Source organism: Myripristis murdjan, chromosome 15 (genome assembly GCF_902150065.1).
Source record: "Myripristis murdjan chromosome 15, fMyrMur1.1, whole genome shotgun sequence".
Taxonomy (NCBI): domain Eukaryota; kingdom Metazoa; phylum Chordata; class Actinopteri; order Holocentriformes; family Holocentridae; genus Myripristis; species Myripristis murdjan.
The window spans coordinates 19,909,187-19,930,649 of NC_043994.1; the positions used below are offsets into that span (position 1 = coordinate 19,909,187).

General features: G+C 40.2%; 3 protein-coding genes across 3 annotated transcripts in view; 2 read left to right on the forward strand and 1 right to left on the reverse strand.

Annotated features, from left to right (window-relative positions):
- Positions 1 to 2,619: 2,619 nt before the first annotated feature.
- klhl31 (kelch-like family member 31) lies at positions 2,620 to 6,094 on the reverse strand. Its single transcript, XM_030070465.1, has 3 exons — positions 6,052 to 6,094; positions 3,707 to 4,912; positions 2,620 to 3,609 (listed from the first exon to the last, which is right to left on the reverse strand). Exons 2-3 carry the CDS (start codon positions 4,879 to 4,881, stop codon positions 2,877 to 2,879), a joined length of 1,908 nt encoding a protein of 635 aa, XP_029926325.1. The 5' UTR covers positions 4,882 to 4,912; positions 6,052 to 6,094; the 3' UTR covers positions 2,620 to 2,876.
- Positions 6,095 to 7,166: 1,072 nt separating this feature from the next.
- On the forward strand, positions 7,167 to 14,361 carry eloal (elongin A, like). Its single transcript, XM_030070460.1, has 11 exons — positions 7,167 to 7,319; positions 8,755 to 8,811; positions 8,941 to 9,053; positions 9,158 to 10,049; positions 10,146 to 10,245; positions 10,324 to 10,503; positions 10,580 to 10,677; positions 11,276 to 11,456; positions 12,877 to 12,991; positions 13,601 to 13,725; positions 14,082 to 14,361. The coding sequence occupies exons 1-11, from the start codon at positions 7,242 to 7,244 to the stop codon at positions 14,141 to 14,143; spliced, it is 2,001 nt and encodes a 666-aa protein (XP_029926320.1). The 5' UTR covers positions 7,167 to 7,241; the 3' UTR covers positions 14,144 to 14,361.
- A 2,043-nt stretch (positions 14,362 to 16,404) lies between these two features.
- Positions 16,405 to 21,463, forward strand: part of lrrc1 (leucine rich repeat containing 1) — a 29,611-nt gene continuing 24,552 nt past the window's right edge. The window contains exon 1 of the mRNA XM_030070471.1: positions 16,405 to 17,138. Within this exon, the coding sequence (XP_029926331.1) occupies positions 16,980 to 17,138 (159 nt within the window). The 5' untranslated portion in view covers positions 16,405 to 16,979. The remainder of the gene's footprint in view (positions 17,139 to 21,463) is intronic.

The following is a 21,463-nucleotide window of genomic DNA, read 5'->3' on the forward strand; positions in this document are numbered from 1 at the left end:
CACACTGATCCAAGCTTTTTGTTGTATAGAAAAGCTCAATGGAGAATCCACAAACCAGCACAAGCACAGAGAGTAAAACTGCAGCAGAAAGCTCCTAAACATGAGAAATAAGCCATGAGAGCCAATATGATTTACAGTGATTTACAGTGATGGGTTTTTTGTAATGAATAACAAAAACCTTTAGGTTAGCTTTGACTGGTAGCTCTGACAAGTGGTAGCACAGTAACTACATGATGTCAGTCCAAACAGTTCAAACATTGCCTTTTTTCCTTTTCATCTTAGAAAACCTGTGGGAGGAGAAAAACAACCAAAAACATATAGAAAATAAAACAAAATATATTCAATACAATTTTTTTTACTTATATGTAAAAGACAGCACAAAACAATAGCAATTTTGGGAATAGAAAATATAATTCTCCATTTACTGGGCTTGTAGACCAGTGTATACTAAAAACATCTACTACATGTCACTTTTAAGACGATAACTAATTTATGCATGACTTTGGCAAGTGCTCCATGCTTTAAACATGATTTTGTGATTTTAATTTCTTTTATTTTAGGGCATCATAAGTGGCCAGAGACTTGCCCTCCTCACAAAGCCAAGGTTTCTGGTAAAATGAATCATTACTCTGTTGAAATCTTCATAATCTATTGTGTTCACTGACAGGATGTTCTGCAGATACATCAACTGCTTTGCTTACATATAACAACTTTCTCAACTTGGACCTCAGCAGCTGGTACTCCAGGGAACCCCAGGGGTCCTTTAGAGGGTGCCCAGAAAAATGGGAAATATTTTAATTTCACTATTATGCCAAATTTTTGCAAGAATGACTATTCTTTTAGTAGGTTCCACACTCTTCACTGTTAATCTGACTGTCTGCAGTACAGACTTCTGGGATAACTAAAACTATTCAGATGGGGATCCCAGAGACTACATGTTATCAAATACAGATCCGCGGCCTGATGAGTATTAATTTCAGGGTCCTTGACACCACAAAGTTTGAGAACAGCTGATGTATAGCTACTGTAGGTAATAGCTGCAAGTTTATCTGCTTAAAGCCATTGAGAATTAGGCTGGAAAATTGAATTTTAAGTTATTCTCTCAGATTCCTTTGGTTATGGCTTGCAAATACCATAATTCCCTCCCCTTGTATATGCCAACTGGGTATGTGATAGCTGTACCAATTCATGAGTCTCTGAGCACCAGTTTCTACAGCCAGATGTAATCAATGTGGAGGTGATGTCATATGTTCACATCTCAGGACAAAAGTATTTCCTCTGTATAGATTTTTTGGTAGGAGTGTGAAGATTATAGACTGACGCCAGCTTTTCCTCCTGGCTTGTACACAGTGCAGTGAACAGAAAGCTTTTTTCTCCACCTCTTCCTCACCAGTCAAATCGGTAAACTTCAGTCTTGACAGTGACATTTCTTTCTTAGCCTGGTGACCTTTTGCACTGTGACACGGGTATGTAAACAGCAATTACTACAAACCCTGTTGCCACCATTTGTAGATATGTGGCCATTTCGTTAACTCCCCAAAGGAGAAAAAAAACAGAGGGGTGATGATATATTTTCTACGAACATTGCAAACTACATCATATATGAATAGTATATAATTAATATGTCTCCTTCATTTTAGTGAAATCTTTCATTTTACATAGAATCGAAAGCTTAATGATTTAGGGTTTGAATAAATGACCACAGATCAATTGGATGTACACTTCAACTCTTTAATTTAAAAACAAACAAAAAAATTCAAAAACATGAGCAGTCAGGGAATTTGTGAGTACCACCCTCCATAAAAGCTCAGGCTCATGGCTTTATTCCCAAGTTCACTTTTTTTGTTATTTTTTTATACAAAACAATGTAGTACTGACACATCTATACCCATTCAGTCCTCATCATTCCAACATTTTCCCAACATATCCGATTTCTTCACATGGAGTGTCATGGTAATCGCACAACAACTTATGAATCAAGTCTGTACTGTACAGAGATGCATGTAGAGGATCTGTGGCTCTACCGTGCTGTGTGTTAGGAGTAGCACGAACCCAAAAGCACCTACTCCTGGTAGGTGCTGCCATTTTGAAGTCTGACTTTGCTCATTCCAGCCCCAGCTTTTATCATTCCTTAACTAAATACACTTCCCACCAAGAAATGGGATTTAACCTGTTTGACATATGTGAATGGCAGTATTCTATTCAAGTGTCTGAGAATCACAGTCGCTGTAGTTGCTACAGGAAAGTTTGCAACAAACTAGCTTTAGTTGGTTTTCAACACAAGTGTGAATAATTCCTTGACACTGGACTATCAAGACAGTGGCATTATAGCTTAAGTTCAGTAAGAGAGACTGATTTTGCATCTGCACTTAACAAATTGTGGTCTAAATTCCACTGGAGTTTTAAAGAACTGAAATTATCCCAAATTATTTGGCCCCAAAAGAAATTTAAGTCTAATTATGACAATGAAATAACTTTGCATAACTTTACATCACCATAGTGTCATAATTGTTATCGGACATGAATGAAATCAGACATAACATTTTGCACAGTGTTCCCTTCATTATGCCCACTGGAACTTAACATCAACATTTCTAATTGTCTTTTTTTTTAAAAAAAAAATTCAAACATTTGCTTCCATTTGAAAACAAGAATTTTTTTGAAGAAATACTAATTTGACTACTTTAATCTCTCAAGTTTCTTGTGACATTTGCATTTATTTATCTTTCTGTTTAACTGAAAAAGTTGATCATGTAAAATAAGAACATCTATAAATATCTTCACCCTTGAAAAAGGGACCATTGGTAGAATTTAGAAGATTTATGCATCAGACAAGCTGGAGGCCTTCAGGCATGTAAACTACATCATCTGAATGCTTATATACTGACTGGTGCAGAGGAAACTGAACTGGCTCTAGACTCTCGTGTTTTCCGTGTGGGTATGGTGACGACACAACATGAGATGCCGACTGTAGCTTCTGGCAACTCCTCATCCTCAGTCCATTCATTGAGATCAGGGTTGTAAGCCTGAATGCATTTCTTGTACTTCTTCTCAACCTCATTCCAGCCTCCGAGGAGATAGATCTTGCTGTTCAAAATGGCGACACCAGCAGTGCTCACCCCCGTGTGAAGAGGGGCGCAGTAGCTCCATTGCCCGTTATGAGGATTGTAACTTTCAACTGCTAGGACATCTACCCTCTCCCCTCGACCTCCTAACTGGCTGCCACCGATGACATAGGCACGGTCTCCCACAGTTGCGGCGCAGTGCCAACCCCTAGGCGTGCTCAAACTATTCTTATCCTGCCAGGTGTCAGTGGAGGGGTCATAAGAGCACACAGCTCTGGAGTAGGCATTGTTGATATAACCTCCGGATACAAGGATCTTGCCATCGATGACGGAGCTGGCATGGCAGCAGCGGGCCACCTCCATTGGAGCTTTCATCTGCCACTGGTTGGAAGAGGGGACGTAACACTCCACCGAGGCCTGACAACCATCAGCGTTACGACCTCCAATGGCAAACAAGAGGCCGTTGAAGGTGTTGAGACTGAAGTGGGTGCGCTTCTGGATCATGTTATTCAGATGAATCCAAGTGTTGAACCGGGGATCGTACCTAAAGAGATACAATATAAGTAAGGGGTACTGGCACTTAGTTTTAAATTACACAAAATAATATTAAACAATGCTGAATAACCCAAATAAATCCTTACCTGCAGAAGTTGCTAACAGCATGTTTAGCCTGGTTCCTTGCATCGTTCTGGTCTTCACCACCTGCCACATACAGGAAGCCGTCCAAGACGGCCACACACTGATTGAAGCTCTTAGCTGGCATTTCTGTCAGTTTATTCCACACGTTGTCAGCATCCCTGTAGAGAACGTCTTTGCTAAGTGACTTCTCTGTCAAGGCTGGGCGTCCACCAACTGTGAGCATCACTCTGAGGCCGCCGCGTACCTTTGTTCTGCGTGACTGAAGGATATTCTGTTGGTATGGCAGCAGATGGTAATTCATGGCATCAACTAGGAGACGGTGGCACTCAGGGTCTTGCATCATTCTGGGTACATTCTGGACATGATTGACCAGGTCTTGGGCAGAAATTGTGCCGAAGCGGATGTGAGTTAGAAGATCTGCTGCATACTTCAACCTCTTCTCATCAAAGTCCAACCATTTCATAGCTATCTGGAAGGCTGTGATCTCAGAGGGTAGCTGCAGGGAATCATCAGAGAGGAAATCACTGATCTGCTCATAGGTAAGCTTCAGGAACTGCTCCATCTCAGAAAACTCAATGAAGTTCTCCCGCATGAACTTCTGCGCCGCCTCCTTCGTTTCTTTCAGGTCATAGGTTTCAGCAATATTGACCACATACATGCAGTTCTCCACACTGAGCTCCTGCATGAGGAAATCACTGCACATCTTCACCAGAGTGCCAATCTGCAACAGCATGGCTGCAGCAATAGTGCTGCCAATGCTGTACAGTGACAGGGTAAGCTTTCCAGAGTATGCATATGTGATTGCTGTGGCAAGGCCTACGGGTGAAAGATCGTTGAGGTCAATCTTCTGGAGGGATGAATCCTTCTTCAAGATGTTTCGAATATACTCGCTGCACGAGGCCATGACCACCTTGTGGACATCGAAAGACTTGGACTTGGTGGCGACAGTTAGATCACACAGGAAGCTGTCGTGCCTCATGCTGCTCAAACCCTCCAGGAGGTTGGGAGCATACACAGAATCTGTAACTTCAGTCGAGATGCAGTTAAAGCCATTTCCTCCTTCTAACAACGTGTTCAGCCCGTTGATCTTGTTGATGGGGCTGTCCTCCACCATTATGGTCATTTCATTTATGTCTCCTTTGCTCTTTTTGGTCGTCTTGTTCTTTTTGGGAGCCATGGCTGTTGCAGCAGAACACAGCCCAGACCTTCTGAAAGTAAAATTAAAACACATCAGATGTTGAAAAACTCATTATGGCTTGAAGATGATGCATAAAAGTCAATGCACAAGTGTCAGTCTGACAGATAGAGTGGCATGCTATTGTTAAATTGTAACAGATATAACCTGTGACAGATATAAATGTCTCAAAGAATTTGCCTATATTTAATCTAGTCACACCATTGCCATTGCTTAGAAAACAGAGTGTGGCATATTCATGGCACTGGGATATAGTTTAATAACGCATGTATATTAAAATGAGTTTATAGATTATGTATTGTCTCCATAGCAAGTCGTGAACTGTTAATTTGGATTATGAGTCAGGTCCTGTTGTCCTCCTCATAAGTTTTTCAGTATTTGCAAAACTCCTAAGCTTTTGCTTCCTCAGTGCCAATCACAATGACAAATTTCTGCATTTAAATTATACTTGGATAAACCTATCTGACAATTTAAGTTATTCTAATTTATTATTCTAAAAGTTGCATTCTTTCTTTCTTTCTTTCTTTTCTTTTCTTTTTTTTAGTTTAGATACTCTGGTAATACTAAATAGACATTCACACCTTGGAAAACGTGTCAGATAAGTGATGCTGGAGCAAGTCAACATGCGTCAACATTCCTCTCTGTGCATCTGTCACAGTTTATCAGCAGCTTGTCCAGGAATAGTAACGTTGGATGGCTCACCCATGACGTTCCTTTTATAGACTTTCAGACATGAGCAGCAGGCCTAATGTCCACTCGTTTTTAAAGTTCAATTTACACTACACTGTTTGGGGGGGGGATTTCGTTAAGCGTTAAGATTTGTTCTAATTCAGGGGTGCAATCAACACAATCCACTAAGTTAGGAAAAACACTGCTTCTCGAATGATTACCAACTAGGCAAACAGGCTCACTGTCCTCATGTGTGGTGATAGGCTGCATCTGAAGCGTGTTAATTTTGCCTAAAGAAATGCCAACTGTCATATCTACCTCACATAGGCCTAAATAATTAAATCAAACAATAAAGCTGCAGATTTTCCTTATTATCATGGCTACTGTGTATAACACAAAGCATTGGCCGCATCGATTTGACCTTTTCATTGCAACAAGGCAAACAATGTAACATGACTTCTCTATTTGTTTAGCTCTACTTACCTTGAAAATGAAGTTGAGGCCGGTGAAGAAGGTAGTTGTGCCTCCAGTTAGTGTGAAGGAGAGAGAGAGAGAGCAGTAGCCACCGTTTCCCAAAGAGACGCGCTGGTAACTCCTCCCCTAGGGGAGAGCATGCCAATCAAGGATTGCGCAATACGGAGCGCAAACCCCCCCTACCATATCCCGCAACAGCCTCCAATCGACCTTATGTCAGCCTAATACAAATATGATGTCAACACTCTGCATACAGTAGGCCCGACCTATATCCTGACCTGGGAATCTCAAAACAACTCGCCATTGAGGAAAGTGTTTTCAGCCATATAAAATAATTTCAAAATTTTCCAGTCAAGACTATAGACTGTGAAGCTTGGAGCAGACAGAGGTTAAGTTAACTTGACTGTGAGACAGCATTGAGGTCGAATGTGCAGCTTATGTGATCATCCCCTCAGATTGAATGGTGCTGAATGCTGATTTAAAAAAATGAGTAAAGAGTTAAATTGTAAGACTGGTCCTAGCACAAACAAAACTGAAATGTGACACACACAAGGCTTTTGCAATGCCTCACATACCTAAATAAAATGTCTAAAGATATTTATTCTCTCAATACATTTAAACAACAGTTCATTTCCTTGAGGTAACCTTTCTTTGGGAGAGGCAGGATTTTCTCCAACCTCCTGGTGACCTCAGAATAAGTCATCCTGTCTGCCTGTTTGTTTTTAAATCAGCAATCCTAGCTGTTGATATGAAAGACATGACACCTCAAAGACCTGGCCCAGGTCCATGCCAGAGGCCTGCACTGGTGGGATCTCTGAGTGGGGTCCAGGGCCCCCTAGGGGTTGTTTAAAAAGTTTTATGGAAGCCCTCAGAAAAAAATGAAAGGTATTTTTAATTTCTTCCAATTAGGTCTTCCACTATAAGCTGGTATAAAGGGAGAACGTATATAATTCTTTTGAAAAGAGGTATCACTCCTCCTTTTATAATCCCTCCTACAACATAAACATGCTCTGCAGAGAGGGGGGAGCCTCATGGGCTTAATGAAGCGTTTGATAATCCTTGACATGAAAAAAACACGGGAGGCCCTCTTGTCATTGGCTTAAATTGTCACGTCTGGCTCGCCGGTTCCGCCCATTATATAATGTGATCAATGGGTGCGCGCTACCGGATGTGTGGACGGCTGCACGTGAATCGCTGTGATGGCCAGCAGCTCTGATGTGGTGAAGAAAGTCGTGCGGTTCCAGCGTCAACTCTCAGACGCCACAGAATCTGCCACGGTAGTTTTTTGTTTAATAAATAACATTTGCACAACAGCAGACAGACCACAGCACACTAATGCAATGTTGCATTTAGGAGAGAAAATAGCAATGATACCAAAAAAAAAAAAAAAAAAAAAAAAAAAAAGCCTTTTAAATTTGGACACGTTTTCTGATTTGACCTAAAGTAGGATCTAATGTGGGTGCTGTGGTAAGAAACGCCCATGATACTCAGTTTCACAACTCATGATATTTTTATTGCCTTCTGCTTTTATTTGCTACTCAAACCAATCTCAGTTATTTTGTGCCATGTCATGCCATGTCAGAGTTACTTTTGATTGTAACTCAAGAAACAAATAAGATTGCCTTCAACGTCTTTAAATCAGCCAAGTAATAGGCTATTCTAGTGCTTGCTGACATGAAAAAGCACAAATTAGGTTCATTTACTTGTGTTTTCTAACAATACTGAAACCCCCTGTGCCATACTATGTGCAATAAATGTGACTGAACTGTGTTATGGCAAGAAATAGAGCTGATCTGCAGAACAGGCAAATTGAGAATAATCTCAACTCTCAACTTTGCTTATGTTAGTTTACTGCTCTCAAACTGCTAATTTGTTTAATTGATTTGATGGAGAAAATTGTGATTGGTCTATTTCTGTCTCAGTGCTGTATCATTACAGGCTACTGGTCTTACAGGCCTAGCCTTGATTTTGTGTGCAGAGAAATTGATTGGGTGCTGTTTCAGTCATTGACATGTGGCAGCTACCACACACACACCACTTAGTGGTGGAGCCAGACTTTATAAAATGGGTGGTGCTTTGGTGCTAAAATTAGCAGCTCTTGCAGTTGTTCAACTTATGGCTGCTGTCCATCAACTCGGAGGCTTGTGGTGCTCAGTAGGCCTGATTGAGTGAAATTTGTTGTGGTTAAATTAACAAATAAGCCGGTCTGAAAAGCTTCAGCTCATCTTTAAGCCAGCTTCAAATGCTGAACATAAACACTTTATTCAGTTAGACACAGGGAGGCTATATAAATACCAGCATTAGCATTATCCATTTATAGTTCATAGTAAAAGGAGCACCCTTAGTGGGCGGGTCATGTTCCCATACATAGCTCTGGCTCTGAATGCACAATCAGCAACTGTGGCTCTAGTGATCCAAAACTAGGACTGCCATATTGGGCATGTAAAGCGTCATTCACTTTAGTTCAACTTTGGGTACTTTTATTCTTTGTACTATCACCCCAAGGGCACACTGCGATCACCATGCATGCAAACAATTACCCAGCGTGTTCAGGTTCATGTAGAATCTTGCCCAACATGTTTTTTATTTGACTATAAAATGCACCATATGAAACCTAAAGTAATCAGAGCCTTTCTTTCTTTCTTTCTTTCTTTCTTTCTTTCTTTCTTTCTTTCTTTCTTTCTTTCTCATTTTGTCTGCCTTTCTTGCCAGGTTTTAAAAATCTTGCAGAAACTGAAGGATCTGGATATCACATTAGACATTCTTGCTGTGAGACTCTGTTTCAAATAATAGATTTTATTAATGTTGATTTACATGTGGATTTTGGCTTTGGCTGTAATTTTGACTGATTGCAATAATTATAGCCTTACCATGTGCCTGCATGTAAATTCTGCCTAGGAAACTGGGATTGGCAAATCTGTTAACTCTTTGCGTAGACATGAGCAGGTCGGAGAGTCTGCAAAGTCGCTTGTTAGATATTGGAAGAAATTAGTCCCTAAGGAATCCACAAGGTACTTTTTAAGTTTACTTTTCAATTTATAATAATAACGTATTGCAATGTTTGTTTTACATCTTTTTTATTTTTTTTATGCTGAATCATTTTACCTTGATGCAGCCATACAGAAGATGGGGATGTTTCACAGGGAATTCACTTGAAAGACAACTTGGATGACCACAATCACCAAAATAATGGGAGTTTGACAATAGACAAATCAAATGGTAAATGTTTAACATCTCTTGGCAAGAGCGAGGAAACTTCACCTGAGCTTTTCCTGAAAATAGAGAACGCAAAAACTATTTCAGATGAACAGCAAGTTGAAAAGGAGAAAGCGCAAGGTGACTTGTATAAAAATCGTCAACCAGAAAATCAGAATATCTTGGAAAAAGATTTGAAGAAAAAAATAAAAGACCACTGTGAAAAAGATGATAATACAGTTGCTTCAAAGAAAAAGAAAAATAATCCATGTAAGAGAAAATCAGATGACAGTGATTCTGCCCTTGGAAACACAAATTCTGAAGACACTCAAAAGGAGCAAAGGCCCGAGTCCAGGCAAAAATCTAAAAGCAATTCTGACACTGGAAACTCTAGTCCACAAAAGGAATCCAACAAGAAACCAACGTTGAGTTCCAAATCTACATTAAAAGAGGCTGAAGAAATTTCCCCAACTGAATCCAGTGGAAAAAGAAGGCAGCCAGCTGAAAAAAACCAGGCCGGCCTTAAATACAACCAGCAGTCTGACAACGAGGGAAGACCGGACCCCAAAAACAAAAAGGCCAAGAAAAACCATAAAGAAAAGCTATGTGAAAATGACCAAGAGGAGCCCTCCATGTCTTTTGAGTCTTACTTGAACTACGACTTGAACTTATCTAAGAGGAAGGAAAGATCTGGACCAAAGAATCCTCCCAAAAAAATGAAGACTCATGAAACAGAAGCACCAGCAGGAGAACCCGACACAAAATCTCTCAAGTCATCTATGAGGTCCAGAAATGTTCCCTCTCCCAAAAAGGTATATTTGAACATGAGCAGTACATTCTAGGTTTTATCATTTATCATAAATATAGCATGGATTAGTCATGACTAACATTCCTCCTTATTTTAAAAGGTTAAGCGGCCTATAATGGACATGCTAAACATTCCTTTACCTGCAGTTCTGCCTGAATGTGATAAATCATCCAATGTTGAGTATTTTGTGAAAGGAAAAGGTGTGTATGACAAATAATCTGTATATGTACATTATGTAAAACACTTAAGCCATAAAGCTAATTTTGTTCTTATCACAGTTTGCCTTTCAGATGAGAAAATACCAGATTTTTGTGAGATCCCAGAGGAGTCTGTGGGCTTCACCGGTCAGAGATTAAACAGGAAGATGCAGGTCTACTCTGGAGCCAAGACCGCCTGTCTTCCAGCCATGCTGACCTTGTACCAACAATGTATCCGCACACTCCAAAACAACATTGATTGTGAGTAGCCTCTACAAGGCTGTGCTGTTTTCTTCGTTTGTTGGATTTGTTATTAATCACAGGGATTTCTTCTCAGTGATTTATGAAACGGGAGGAGTACCGTTTGAAATCCTTCAGCCGGTGCTGGAGAGATGTACACCAGATCAGCTGCTGCGTATTGAAGAATGCAACCCAGTAAGAATTTGATTTATGAATTAATTTTGTGCAGACATATGATATATTTTAGGGATGCAGGATATTGGATTTTTTTTTTTTTTTTTTTTTTTTACCGATTTTGGCCAATTGCCGATGCTAAACCACATATTTTTTCCACGTAATTGCAGAGAATATCAAGTCTCTCCGGTAGTGGGATAAACATTATTATGCTTACTCTTATTGTGATGGCCCAGCAGGCAGATACAGACATAAAATATAATGCCTTTCAAAAAGGTACACATTCACTGGAGCATCAATAAACTAACATTTTAATTCATAATTAAAATGTTAGTTTATTGGCCTGTTTTATTGGCAGAAATTTCAATTTGGGCAGCTAACCATATTTCCTTTTAAAGCCTTTATTGACTGATACTGATGACCTACCAATATATATCATGCATCTCTAATATATTTAATTTGGGTCTCAAATATCCTTTGTAGATGTATAAAACAGAACTATGAACATGTCTTTATCTAGAAGAATCTAGAGATTTAAAAGTGTCAATTAGAGCACTGATGGGATACACTCCCTCTAATAGATAAATATGTTTTGCCTTGTGTTTGGTTGTTTCTGTAGATCTACATTGGAGCGACGGATCACTTATGGGGGAAACACTGTCAGAGGGACTTCCGGGACTCCAAGCTTCTGGAGTACGAGTCCTGGAAAGAGATGTATATCAGACTGTCTGAGGAGAGGGAGAAGAAACTCCAAAGACTGACCAAAAGCATCACCTCAGCACAGTCGAGGAGACCACAAGGTGAATAATGGACACTGACCTTCACCTACATTTTCTGGCAGTGTGAAGTAATCCCAAAGTGATGGCATTGTGGACCCTGAACCTTTCAGATGCATGTCTTGAATCTGTGCTGAATTTGGTTGAAAAGGATTTTGACAATATTAACATGACATTATTATTATTATTTTTTTTTTTACTTTGTCACAAAACCTGTGCCACAGTTTAGAGTCGCAGAAAGGGAATATTTTGAGTGCATCAGCTATAGAGATTCTTGAGTAGGCCTCTCACATGTTATGTACAATGTTGGGTTACATGATACCATACCATACCATGCCACATTTATTTATATAGCACATTAAATACAAAGAGTTGTGCCAAAGTGCTTTCCAATAGATTATAAACATAAATCAAAAAACATATATACAAACATACCCAGTGCCACATAAAACATCAAATGCTCAAGCTGAAGATGGAAAAGCCAAAGTGTAGAAATGAGCCTTGAGGCGTGTTTTAAACACCTGAAGGGTAGGGGCTTGTCTTATGTTCAGGGGCAGCTCGTTCCAGAGATGATAAACATCCCTAATTTATTCTTTTAATGGACACTGTCCTTGACTGGCTTGCATGAAACTTATTTTCTGCTGTTATTTAATACCTTATTGAACACCTTAAATAGGAATGCTAATTCACTTAATTTTGTTGCTGTCAGATCAAACATTGCAAACATGAGCAATTCACTTACAGTGCCAGAACTACATTGTTAAACTTTGATAATAATAAATTGGTAACCTGTAAAGTGCAATACTCTTGCGTTCAAAAAGCATGATGTCCCCTGCATGTAGGAAACAAACTTGCAAGAGAGAGGAAAAAGCAGAATAAAAAGAACTGGGATTCAGACATATTGGCCTTTAAAAAAAAAATGATTTTAAGCTAATCAACCCTTGATTTTCAAGAACTTTGTTTTGAGGTTTATGAATGGGAAAATGTCCTTATTCTAGGTTATTGGGAAGTGATTTCATTAGGTGGTTTCTAGTACCCAGTACCCATAAATACTGCTGGACACTGGGCTCATGTAGACCAGACCATCTGTTCTCTGGTCATTTGTTTCTGTGAATAAATTGACAGAGATCTTACTGTAGTGCAGGTTGGTAAGAGAGTCTGCCACATTTCTGGCAACATGGCAACATTTGCCATGGCACATAAGTTGCCATGGTAAATAAGGTTACATATAATTCTGTACTCACCATTGTTTTCAATGATCTCTAATGAAACAATCACACGCATGATTTTAGAAAAAGTAAAGGCGCCACCATTCTGGATTAACATCAACTTTACAGTATGTGCAAACTCAAATGGTATCACTGTGTACAATACAGCACTGTGCATCTGTGGTACAAATTATTATTACGTCCTCATGACATTGCGCACACTGACCCTTTTTTAGGTCGGCAGGTGAAGATGGCGTTTATTCACACTGTTGCCAAGCCACCAAGAGATGTGCGAATTCAGCAGGAGATTCATGGAACTGCTGTTCAAATACCTCATCAGCTCAGGTGCAGGTGAGTGTCAGCACCCTGAATATACAGGTGAGTTTTATATCCAGGTTTTGTTGTGAGCTTGTTGTTTTTAATCTGTTCATTTGTTAATTTATTCATAAAATATGGAAGCCACACTGTGATGTTGTTCATGTACAGTACATCTGCTGTTTACCTTTGGGAAAACATGAGCACCTGGTCAAGCCTTATGCGTGCTCTGCTCCCCTCTTCAGTAATAAAAAAAAGGAGCTCTTGCCTCTAAAGCCTGTTGTAGTGCAGTAGCTGAGCAGGGCCATAACCTGTCAGAGATCTGATGTGGTAATGGGTGGGTGACGTGCTTTTTGGATGAACTTACAGTAGCTGAGCACTGGAATTGGAGTAATGCTCTGGATAAACTCATTTTTGGGTAGAGTCAAGGCTTGTGTCCTTGGCAAGTCTGTAGACACAACTTGTAGGGTCACGTTGCTATTGGGAGATGGATTGCATCAAAAATGTCTCCACAATGTAGCAGCTTTTTTCTTACTTCATACTTTGTCTGTGCATTCAGAAATTTAGGTTTGTTTTGTGAAACACTGCTGATAATTTACCCATAAACTGCATGTCTCAACTATTAATAATTCCTAAATTTCTCAGTGTCAAGTTTCAGGACAACAGAACGAGGCCGAGTGGTAATGAGCAACTCAAGTCCAGTGCTGCCAGTTCAGGGACGAGCAATACACAAGACCCTCGCAAAAAAACAAGTGAGCTGCGGCAAAAAGGTACTCTAGATTTTAGAAGGTTAATTGCTTTTAGTAACAACTTTAAGATAAAAAAAAAATCTATTCATTGCATGTGTTAATGTGCTTCCACTCATAACCTAATAACACTACTGACATTTTCAGTGGCATTTTGGTTTGTCAGATTAAATTGTATGTTTACCACAACTTCTCAAACATTTATTATTGTCAGTTTGAGTTTAGTTATAATTGTAGAAATAGATTTTTTTCAGTCTGTTTGTAATGTTGCTGCAAAGCTCAGGTGTAAGACCTAAAACTGCACACAGGTTAAACTAAATTGAGCTTCATTTTACCATGATTGACTCAGTTACCTAACCTTGTATTTTCTGTTCATGCAGGAGTTGCTCCAATGATGGCAAAGTCCTTAAAGGCCTTTAAGAAACAGTTTGGACGTAGATAAATGCCCTTAGTTGATAAATCTTACTGTACATGTCGATGTGGGGAAAGTGCACTCTGTTACTCATTAACTGAACATGAGAAGGCTTATGTTCACCTTTGATTATCTTGTGTTGCTTGCTGATCTCTTTCACAAGCGATGACTGTTTTTTTTTTTTTTCTGTCTCTGTCTTAATTGATCAGTGCTACTCACTATTAAATGAGCAAAGTTGTGAGCTGGTATTTTGTCTTTTTGCCTGTTTCTACCAAACAGTATTCAGTGTTGTTGCTCATTAAATGGGGTTTGGCTCCCTCTAGAGCACATGGGAAGAAGGGGTGTAGTTTTTCTGTGCTGTATTTCACCTGCACTTATACAACACCAACTCACTACATTTAGATGATCAGATAACTAAAATGATAATTGAATATATTTTAGATGTAACTCCATTGCTTATGATTCTCTAATCCTTGTTATCTATCATAAGTGATTCCCTCCCTGCACCAATCCATTCTATTTTTATATTAATGTCTGTTTTTGTGTTTGGAAATTGAGTTTTACTGTTAACAGCAGTCATATCCAAAGGTTTTTTGGGGATTTATTTTTATTTATTAGACACTATTATATTGGTGAATAAGCACAAGTGATCAGATTAAAGTTAACTCAAGAGCAGTTGACAGGGCTAAAATTGATAACATCAGTGGGGATGTTTTTAGCACATTGGGTAAATAGCCCATATTTGTTTTACATTCATCTGATCATTATTTTAAAGCATTTATTTAAATGTTTTTGGGTTATGGTATTTGTGTAATCCTTTGACTAATCACTCTCACAGAACTGTCATCTTTAGGGAGAAATTTATATGCCACTTCTTAAAGACCTTGTCTGATTTTCTCTTAAATGCTTGGACAACTATTTCTTCAGAAACAGGCAGCACCACCTGTGACAACCTGCCATGATCACAGTACGACTGTCTGTGCTAATATTAAATTCACTGTTTGGATGTGAGCTTCACTTTCTCACATTTACTGAGCTTGTGACACAAGAACTGGATGCGGCATGAACTGAAGATGTACATAGCTTTTTTTTTTTTTTCTTTTTTCTTTTTTGTAAATGTGTTTCCTTTAGGTCTACACAGACATATCAACTAATCAATGAAAAAAAATCCCAGTCAACTGATTAATTCATTGATTTTATTTCATAGAATGTTAGAAATGCATGTAGAGCTGGACCCAATAGTCCAACAGTGCATCCATTACAATTTCTTGCAAACATAAAAAAAAACACAAGTCTGCAGAGTTTATTTGTGCTGTGCTCCTCTCCAGGAATAAAAACTACATGCAGAGCCTATTACTGGTACAGATACAGATGGCAGACATTGTACAGGTGAGGTAACATATTGCAAAACTAGCTGTGACCCATTTAAATAATTGCTATTAAATGGGATATGAATTCAGTGCTCGGGTAGCCATGTGCTGAGGCTGTACTCACCTACTCCCTGGGGATAGCGAGGTGACATAATGGTTAAAGAGACCATCCATCCAGACCACCTGACTCCAGCTGCTGTCATGGAACATCCACCCTGCTGAAGAATTAGACCCTGATTCCCTATCAGCTGTGACCTGAGAGATAGGGAAGTAAAAGGAGAATTTCCCAACTGGGAGAAATTAAGAATCATGTCACGGTGATGATGAATATTTGTATTTGTTCATTTTTGAAGTTGTGCCAACATCTATTCTCTGGACAATATTATATTGTCTATTTGGGTCGAATGGAGCTAGAAATAGGGAGGGAGGAGAGGTGGGGGTGGGGAGGGGGGGCATGCACAGGAGGTGGGCCCCCATTCATTATGCACTCATCCCACACACCACCATGGAAAAACATTTATGTCTACCATAACGTAAGCCACCTTCGAACATTAGGCTATTTTTCTTCCAGCCGTGCTTTAATTAGCAGTCCCCTTTTCATAATCTGTCCAAAGAGGATGAATTTGTTTTGCCCACACACAGGAAAAACCTTGACAACCAGGCTGCTGGATCATAGTTTAGATTTTTTTCCCCCTTCAACCTAAACTTATTTCAAAGCTAAAACAGTGTAACATTAAATTATTTGTAAATGCACACCTGAGGACCACAAGGATCATTTAGGGAAGGTCCGGGAGGGGGCTCAGCCCAGGACCGGGGAGGGTCAGGGGGCCCCTGTGCGCTCCTGTGCGCCGCCCCTGTATAGGATGCATATCATGTCAGAGAGGTGACGATCCAGAGGAGGCAGGGAGGAGGACCCGGAGGGAGGAACCATGGGAGGAGCAGCCGGGAATGATGACGTAGGATTGGAATGAGGGAGTGAATGTTCCGGGTCAGAAACTGTACTGGAGAGGAAATTAACTCCGGGACGAGAGACAGAGAGGGAGAGAGAGAGAGAGAGAGAGAGAGAAAAAAGAAACGAGAAATGCAACCCTCTTCCAAACTGAGATGTAGCCTTCGTTTTCTCGGCTAAAAGAGGGGCTTTAAAGCGGACACCCTGAGACATTCCAGCGGCGACGCGACGGGAGCAGCGACACTATCCAAAAAGACAAAACAAAACAAAAAACAGGTGCCTACAAACTAACCAAAGTGAGCCAACGACGGAGTGCAATTCCCACATTCGCCGCGACCCAATGCTAGCTGGGTAGTGGGACTCACTTCACGGCTGGGTTTCGGTGTTTACTTGCCTCTGAGTTTTCGCCTCTCTGGTGTTGTTGGACGGTGATTTTAGTTCAGGACTATCCCGCCGTCGCTGCGCGTAAAGCCCGAGCAATCTGTTGCATCCTCTCCGCCTGTTTGTTTATCACACGGGTACGAGATTTATTTCCATCGCCCCCGTGATGTTTCACTGTATACCCCTGTGGCGGTGCAACCGTCATGTTGAGATGATCGATAAACGCCACTGCTCCCTGTTATATGTGCCCGATGAGATTTACCGCTACGGCCGGAGTTTGGAGGAGCTTTTACTGGATGCCAACCAACTCCGGGACTTGCCTAAGGTAAGCAGAAAATAGCTTCCGCACACTAATTTAATGACTCGTTCAGGGAAAGGGTACCCTAGTTATGCTGTAACCTTTTGGTCACATGAAATGCCTCCCTGCAGTTAAAAAGTGCCTGTGACACACCACTGGCCCTGATCTGCATCCCGTGAGAACCTGGTGGGAAGTAGGGGACAATAATTACGCAAGATCAGCAAGCTTTTTTAACCTTGTGTAGATGGAAATTTCCCTTATGCGGCACCTGCCACCCCTGGTTCACCAAATGCAAACGATAAGACACCGATGCTTTTTTTTTTTTTTTTTTTGACACCAGTGCATTTTTTTTTTGTTGTTGTTGTTTTTGTTTTTACTAGAGTCCCAAGGTGCCTCAAGAGTCCAGTGTTATGAAATGTTTTGAGACCTACAGTACAAGTCCTGGCTTGGTGTCTTATGTCAGTCTTAGCCGACCTGTTTTGGCAGGTGATCCCATGCTGAGGTCAGAAAATCCCCTTGACCTCCAGATCTCTGAACACTGATGTTTTATGTATGACAGGGTGTATAAAATATTTAATTCCACAGTGGGACAAGAAAAAAAAATCAAACTGTTGTCAAGAGCTGGTCAGTGTCAGTGAATATGCCTATGGAAGCATAATTACACTCTGAGCTATAGATAATGACTGAAGTGCTCCGCCATTGTGGCTTTAGTTTTGTATTATGGAGTGAACCATATTTTCATAGAAACCATGCACAAGGGCTGTACTTCCAGGATTGAATTGCTGGCTGGCAGGTATGCAAGTTTGACCTTGTTGCGTGCGACTCTAGCTCTCCAGATGTAATTAAGGAGTTTGAAGAATTTGCATGTTGGCTAGACCAGTTCAGTTACCTTGTTCGTGTTTTGGTTTTATTTCTATTTCCAAGCTCGAAACCAAAGATCCACCTCTGACCTGTGTTGTCATCCTGATACATGGCCCAGAGCTGCTGCACTGACAGTGAATAGATGACTGACTTTGTGGTTTCACAGCATATTCTTCTGAACTTTTACAGTCCAACCGGTTTATTAGAGAGGATGCTATCAGTTGTGCTCGAAAGAGAGAGAGAGTACTTTTGAAAAACTGTCTTTGGTGAGGTCAGTGTGATAATGTTCAAACCCAACGAGTGTATTGTGCAATACACTGATTTTACAACTGTTCCTAACAAGTAGTGAGGATATGGAATAAGATAGAGCAATCCATGAAACTGTCCTGACCTCATACATGTGAAATCATGATGGATCAAAGACAGAGCCAGTTGCAAGTACAGACTTTCAGGATTATGCACTTTAAAGAAAACAGGCCCTCCACCACAAGTGCCACCACTGATTAGCATTGAAACCTCTATAGTGGCATTGAAAGCATTACAGCTTAATTGATAATTGTTGTCTCCAGTTTGTATAAGCACACAGAGGATCAACCAAACTATGCCGCTACAGAGCTCCAGAGTATTTTGGGGCTTTTCTTTCCTGTAAAAAGTAAAAGAGTAAAGATAAGTGACATGCCATGGTGGTATGACACTGCTTACTTTGTCCACGGAAAAGAGGCACAGGTACAGGTAGTCTGGCTGAAAACAAAGACAGCATTATATGTGTTTTGTTGATGATTCTCTCATATCATTGTATGTGTCATTGTTTTCCACCTGAGCCATAATGAATCATTGGCTCATACTGAAAAATACAGACATATAAAGGTCTAAACTCATTCACAATGAGCAGAAGCTACACCTGCACTGCTTGGAAAAACTGACAAAGTAGACCTACTGGCTATAGAATGTGTCTGTTGGGATGTGATAAAGAGAACAGGTGTGTTTCACTGATGGTGTTATGACAGCAATTGCACAACAATGCAGTGATTTCCTATGCTCATTTCAAAAATATTTTAAGTATGTTTAAAAGAGAGAAGAGGGGATTCTTGGCATGCCGACAACAGAAACCACTGTTTATTGTGCTCTATGGCATGTAACTAATGCTGTCTATGCTTGCTGAGTGAACGCAAGAAACGTCCAATCGCATAAACCTTTATATCGGTCCAGTTCAGTGCTCACTGTGAGGCATCATCACATTTGCCTCCAAGGTGGCTGGACAAACACTTGCCCCATACATTATGAGTGTATTGACAATGCAGCAAGGCCTGAACACAGTAATGCATCACAAGTCAGAATAATTTCTATCAGCAAGTATGAAGTGGCAAAAGTTTGAGTTTTGTTCCACTTGAAGTTGTACTTGAGCAGTTGAGTCAATACTTAGATGAAGAAACTTTGCATTTTACGCAACATTTTAATTAACCTGTTGACCAAGTCAGGAAGACTTGACACACAAATTTGACTGTATGGGTGTGTGTATTTGTTGGGCCTAGTGTCTCCTGGTAATTTTTTTTTGTTTTGCTTGATATCCACATTACTTGTTCAGGGGTCGCAGAGCAAATTAGCAAACAGTAACCTACATCTTTTTGTTTGCTCAGATTCCCTTTGGCACCTCGTTTCTACATATTGAATGTTAGCTTGTGGAATAGCAGCAAAGTTAACAGAATAATTGGAAAGAGGTCTGGGCATACAAGTGTCTCTCACTGTTAGAATTGTTCTTGTCTTTTGCTTGGGTTTAATGCATGAGTTTGCCCTCTTTGATAATAAAGAGACACAATTTGATGGCTTCATTGAAACGCTTTGAATGTCTAATATTTAATGAAATTTAAACAGAAAAAATGAACCCAGATGGCAGCTCCTCTTGACATCAAACACTAGTCCTCGATAGTTGAGATTTAGGTTTCTGTGACAATCTTAAGCATATTTTTTTTTAACCATGATCAGTCATTGGTTTGATAACAATAAACTCGAGACCTGTGCAGAGAGGATTGCCCACTTTTACTGCTATCTACAGTGCATTTTACATTTTGTGCCACCATCTCACATTTGGCGGGCAGTCTGCTTTACAGTAAAAGGAAGATTGTTTTACAGCACAAAACAGGAACTGCTTTTAACTGGCAAGTGATGCATAATTTTATTGTACTTCAGCCCTCCAAACCGCATAGTTTCACCTGTTGTTCCTCTTGTTGCAAAGGGTCTAGAATGAACTTTTTGGCTCATCTGTTAATGGTAGATGACTGAGAAAATATGCCAGCCAAAAACATTGGTTAACAAATCCTGTGTCATTCAGACACCTCTCGCAAGAACGCCAGCCTCTGTGAATTTTCTCTTGGCTTTCAAGTTTTCTTTTTGGTGGCTTAATGCTGGGGATGTGTTGCCACATCTCTAATAATATGTAACGCAGATGTTTCTCATGTCAAAAACATAGATAGACATGATGTAGAATGAGTGACGCAGTAGTTAGCAGCTTTGAGTTGATTGGTTGAAGTCATGAGAGATACGGTGGGCAGTGAGGGTCACATTAGTCTCAGCTGGTACACATAAAAAACACAGCCGTGTAAACCTGGCCCTAAGCTGTAATACCAAATTATTTACTGGTCACCTGGCTGGTGATCCCAATTTATTTACACACCAATCCCCAAATTTACAGGTATTGTGCAGGTAAACGGCATTAATTTCGAGGACTGGGTGAAAACCTTGTTTCTTCAACATGTCGACCTTTCAGGGACTAAGAAAAACAGCCCTGTTTTTGATTGACTGAGTTCATCTGGTTGATTTTATAGTAACATTTATTTAACTAGGAAGCCCCACTGAATACAAGTTTTTCGCTTTAGAAGGGTGACGTGGCCAAAAGACATTACAATAATTAGGCTATAATACAAACATGGCAAACGTGACAAACACCAAACCTCTTAAGACACAAACTGGAAATAAAACCTGCTGAGTGACATAATGCAGTGTGATTCAACATTAGAGCCTGAAACAAAAACAGCTTTGAATGACAATGCCCATCAGTTTCACTTTAACTCAGCCATTGACGGGCACGATGACAAGTTTGAGAGTGGTTCTGCAGGTCATTCCAGGGCCGGCGACTCTTCCTTCCACCTTCCCGTAAAGAGCTTTTGGTCGCGGTTTCTTCACAATAATGCAGTACGATAATGTAAATCCATTTTACACTGAGGTGTAAAATGGATGCTCAGACTCCGAGACACACTGGCCTACAAAAGCTAGCAATTACGTTGTAAAGATTCAAATATTGACTTGAGAGCTGGCTGAGCAAATGGTTAATAAATGCTTGAGTCAGCCTGTTTTGGTTTGTGTGTGCCAGACATGGGTGATAGTTTGAGGCGTGGCGCTGAATGACATTAACAGGAAGAACAGGTTCGCTGTTGGTATGTTAATGGTAGACACACAAAGCCTGTTGCAAAAGTGGGAATAGGTTAACAATGATG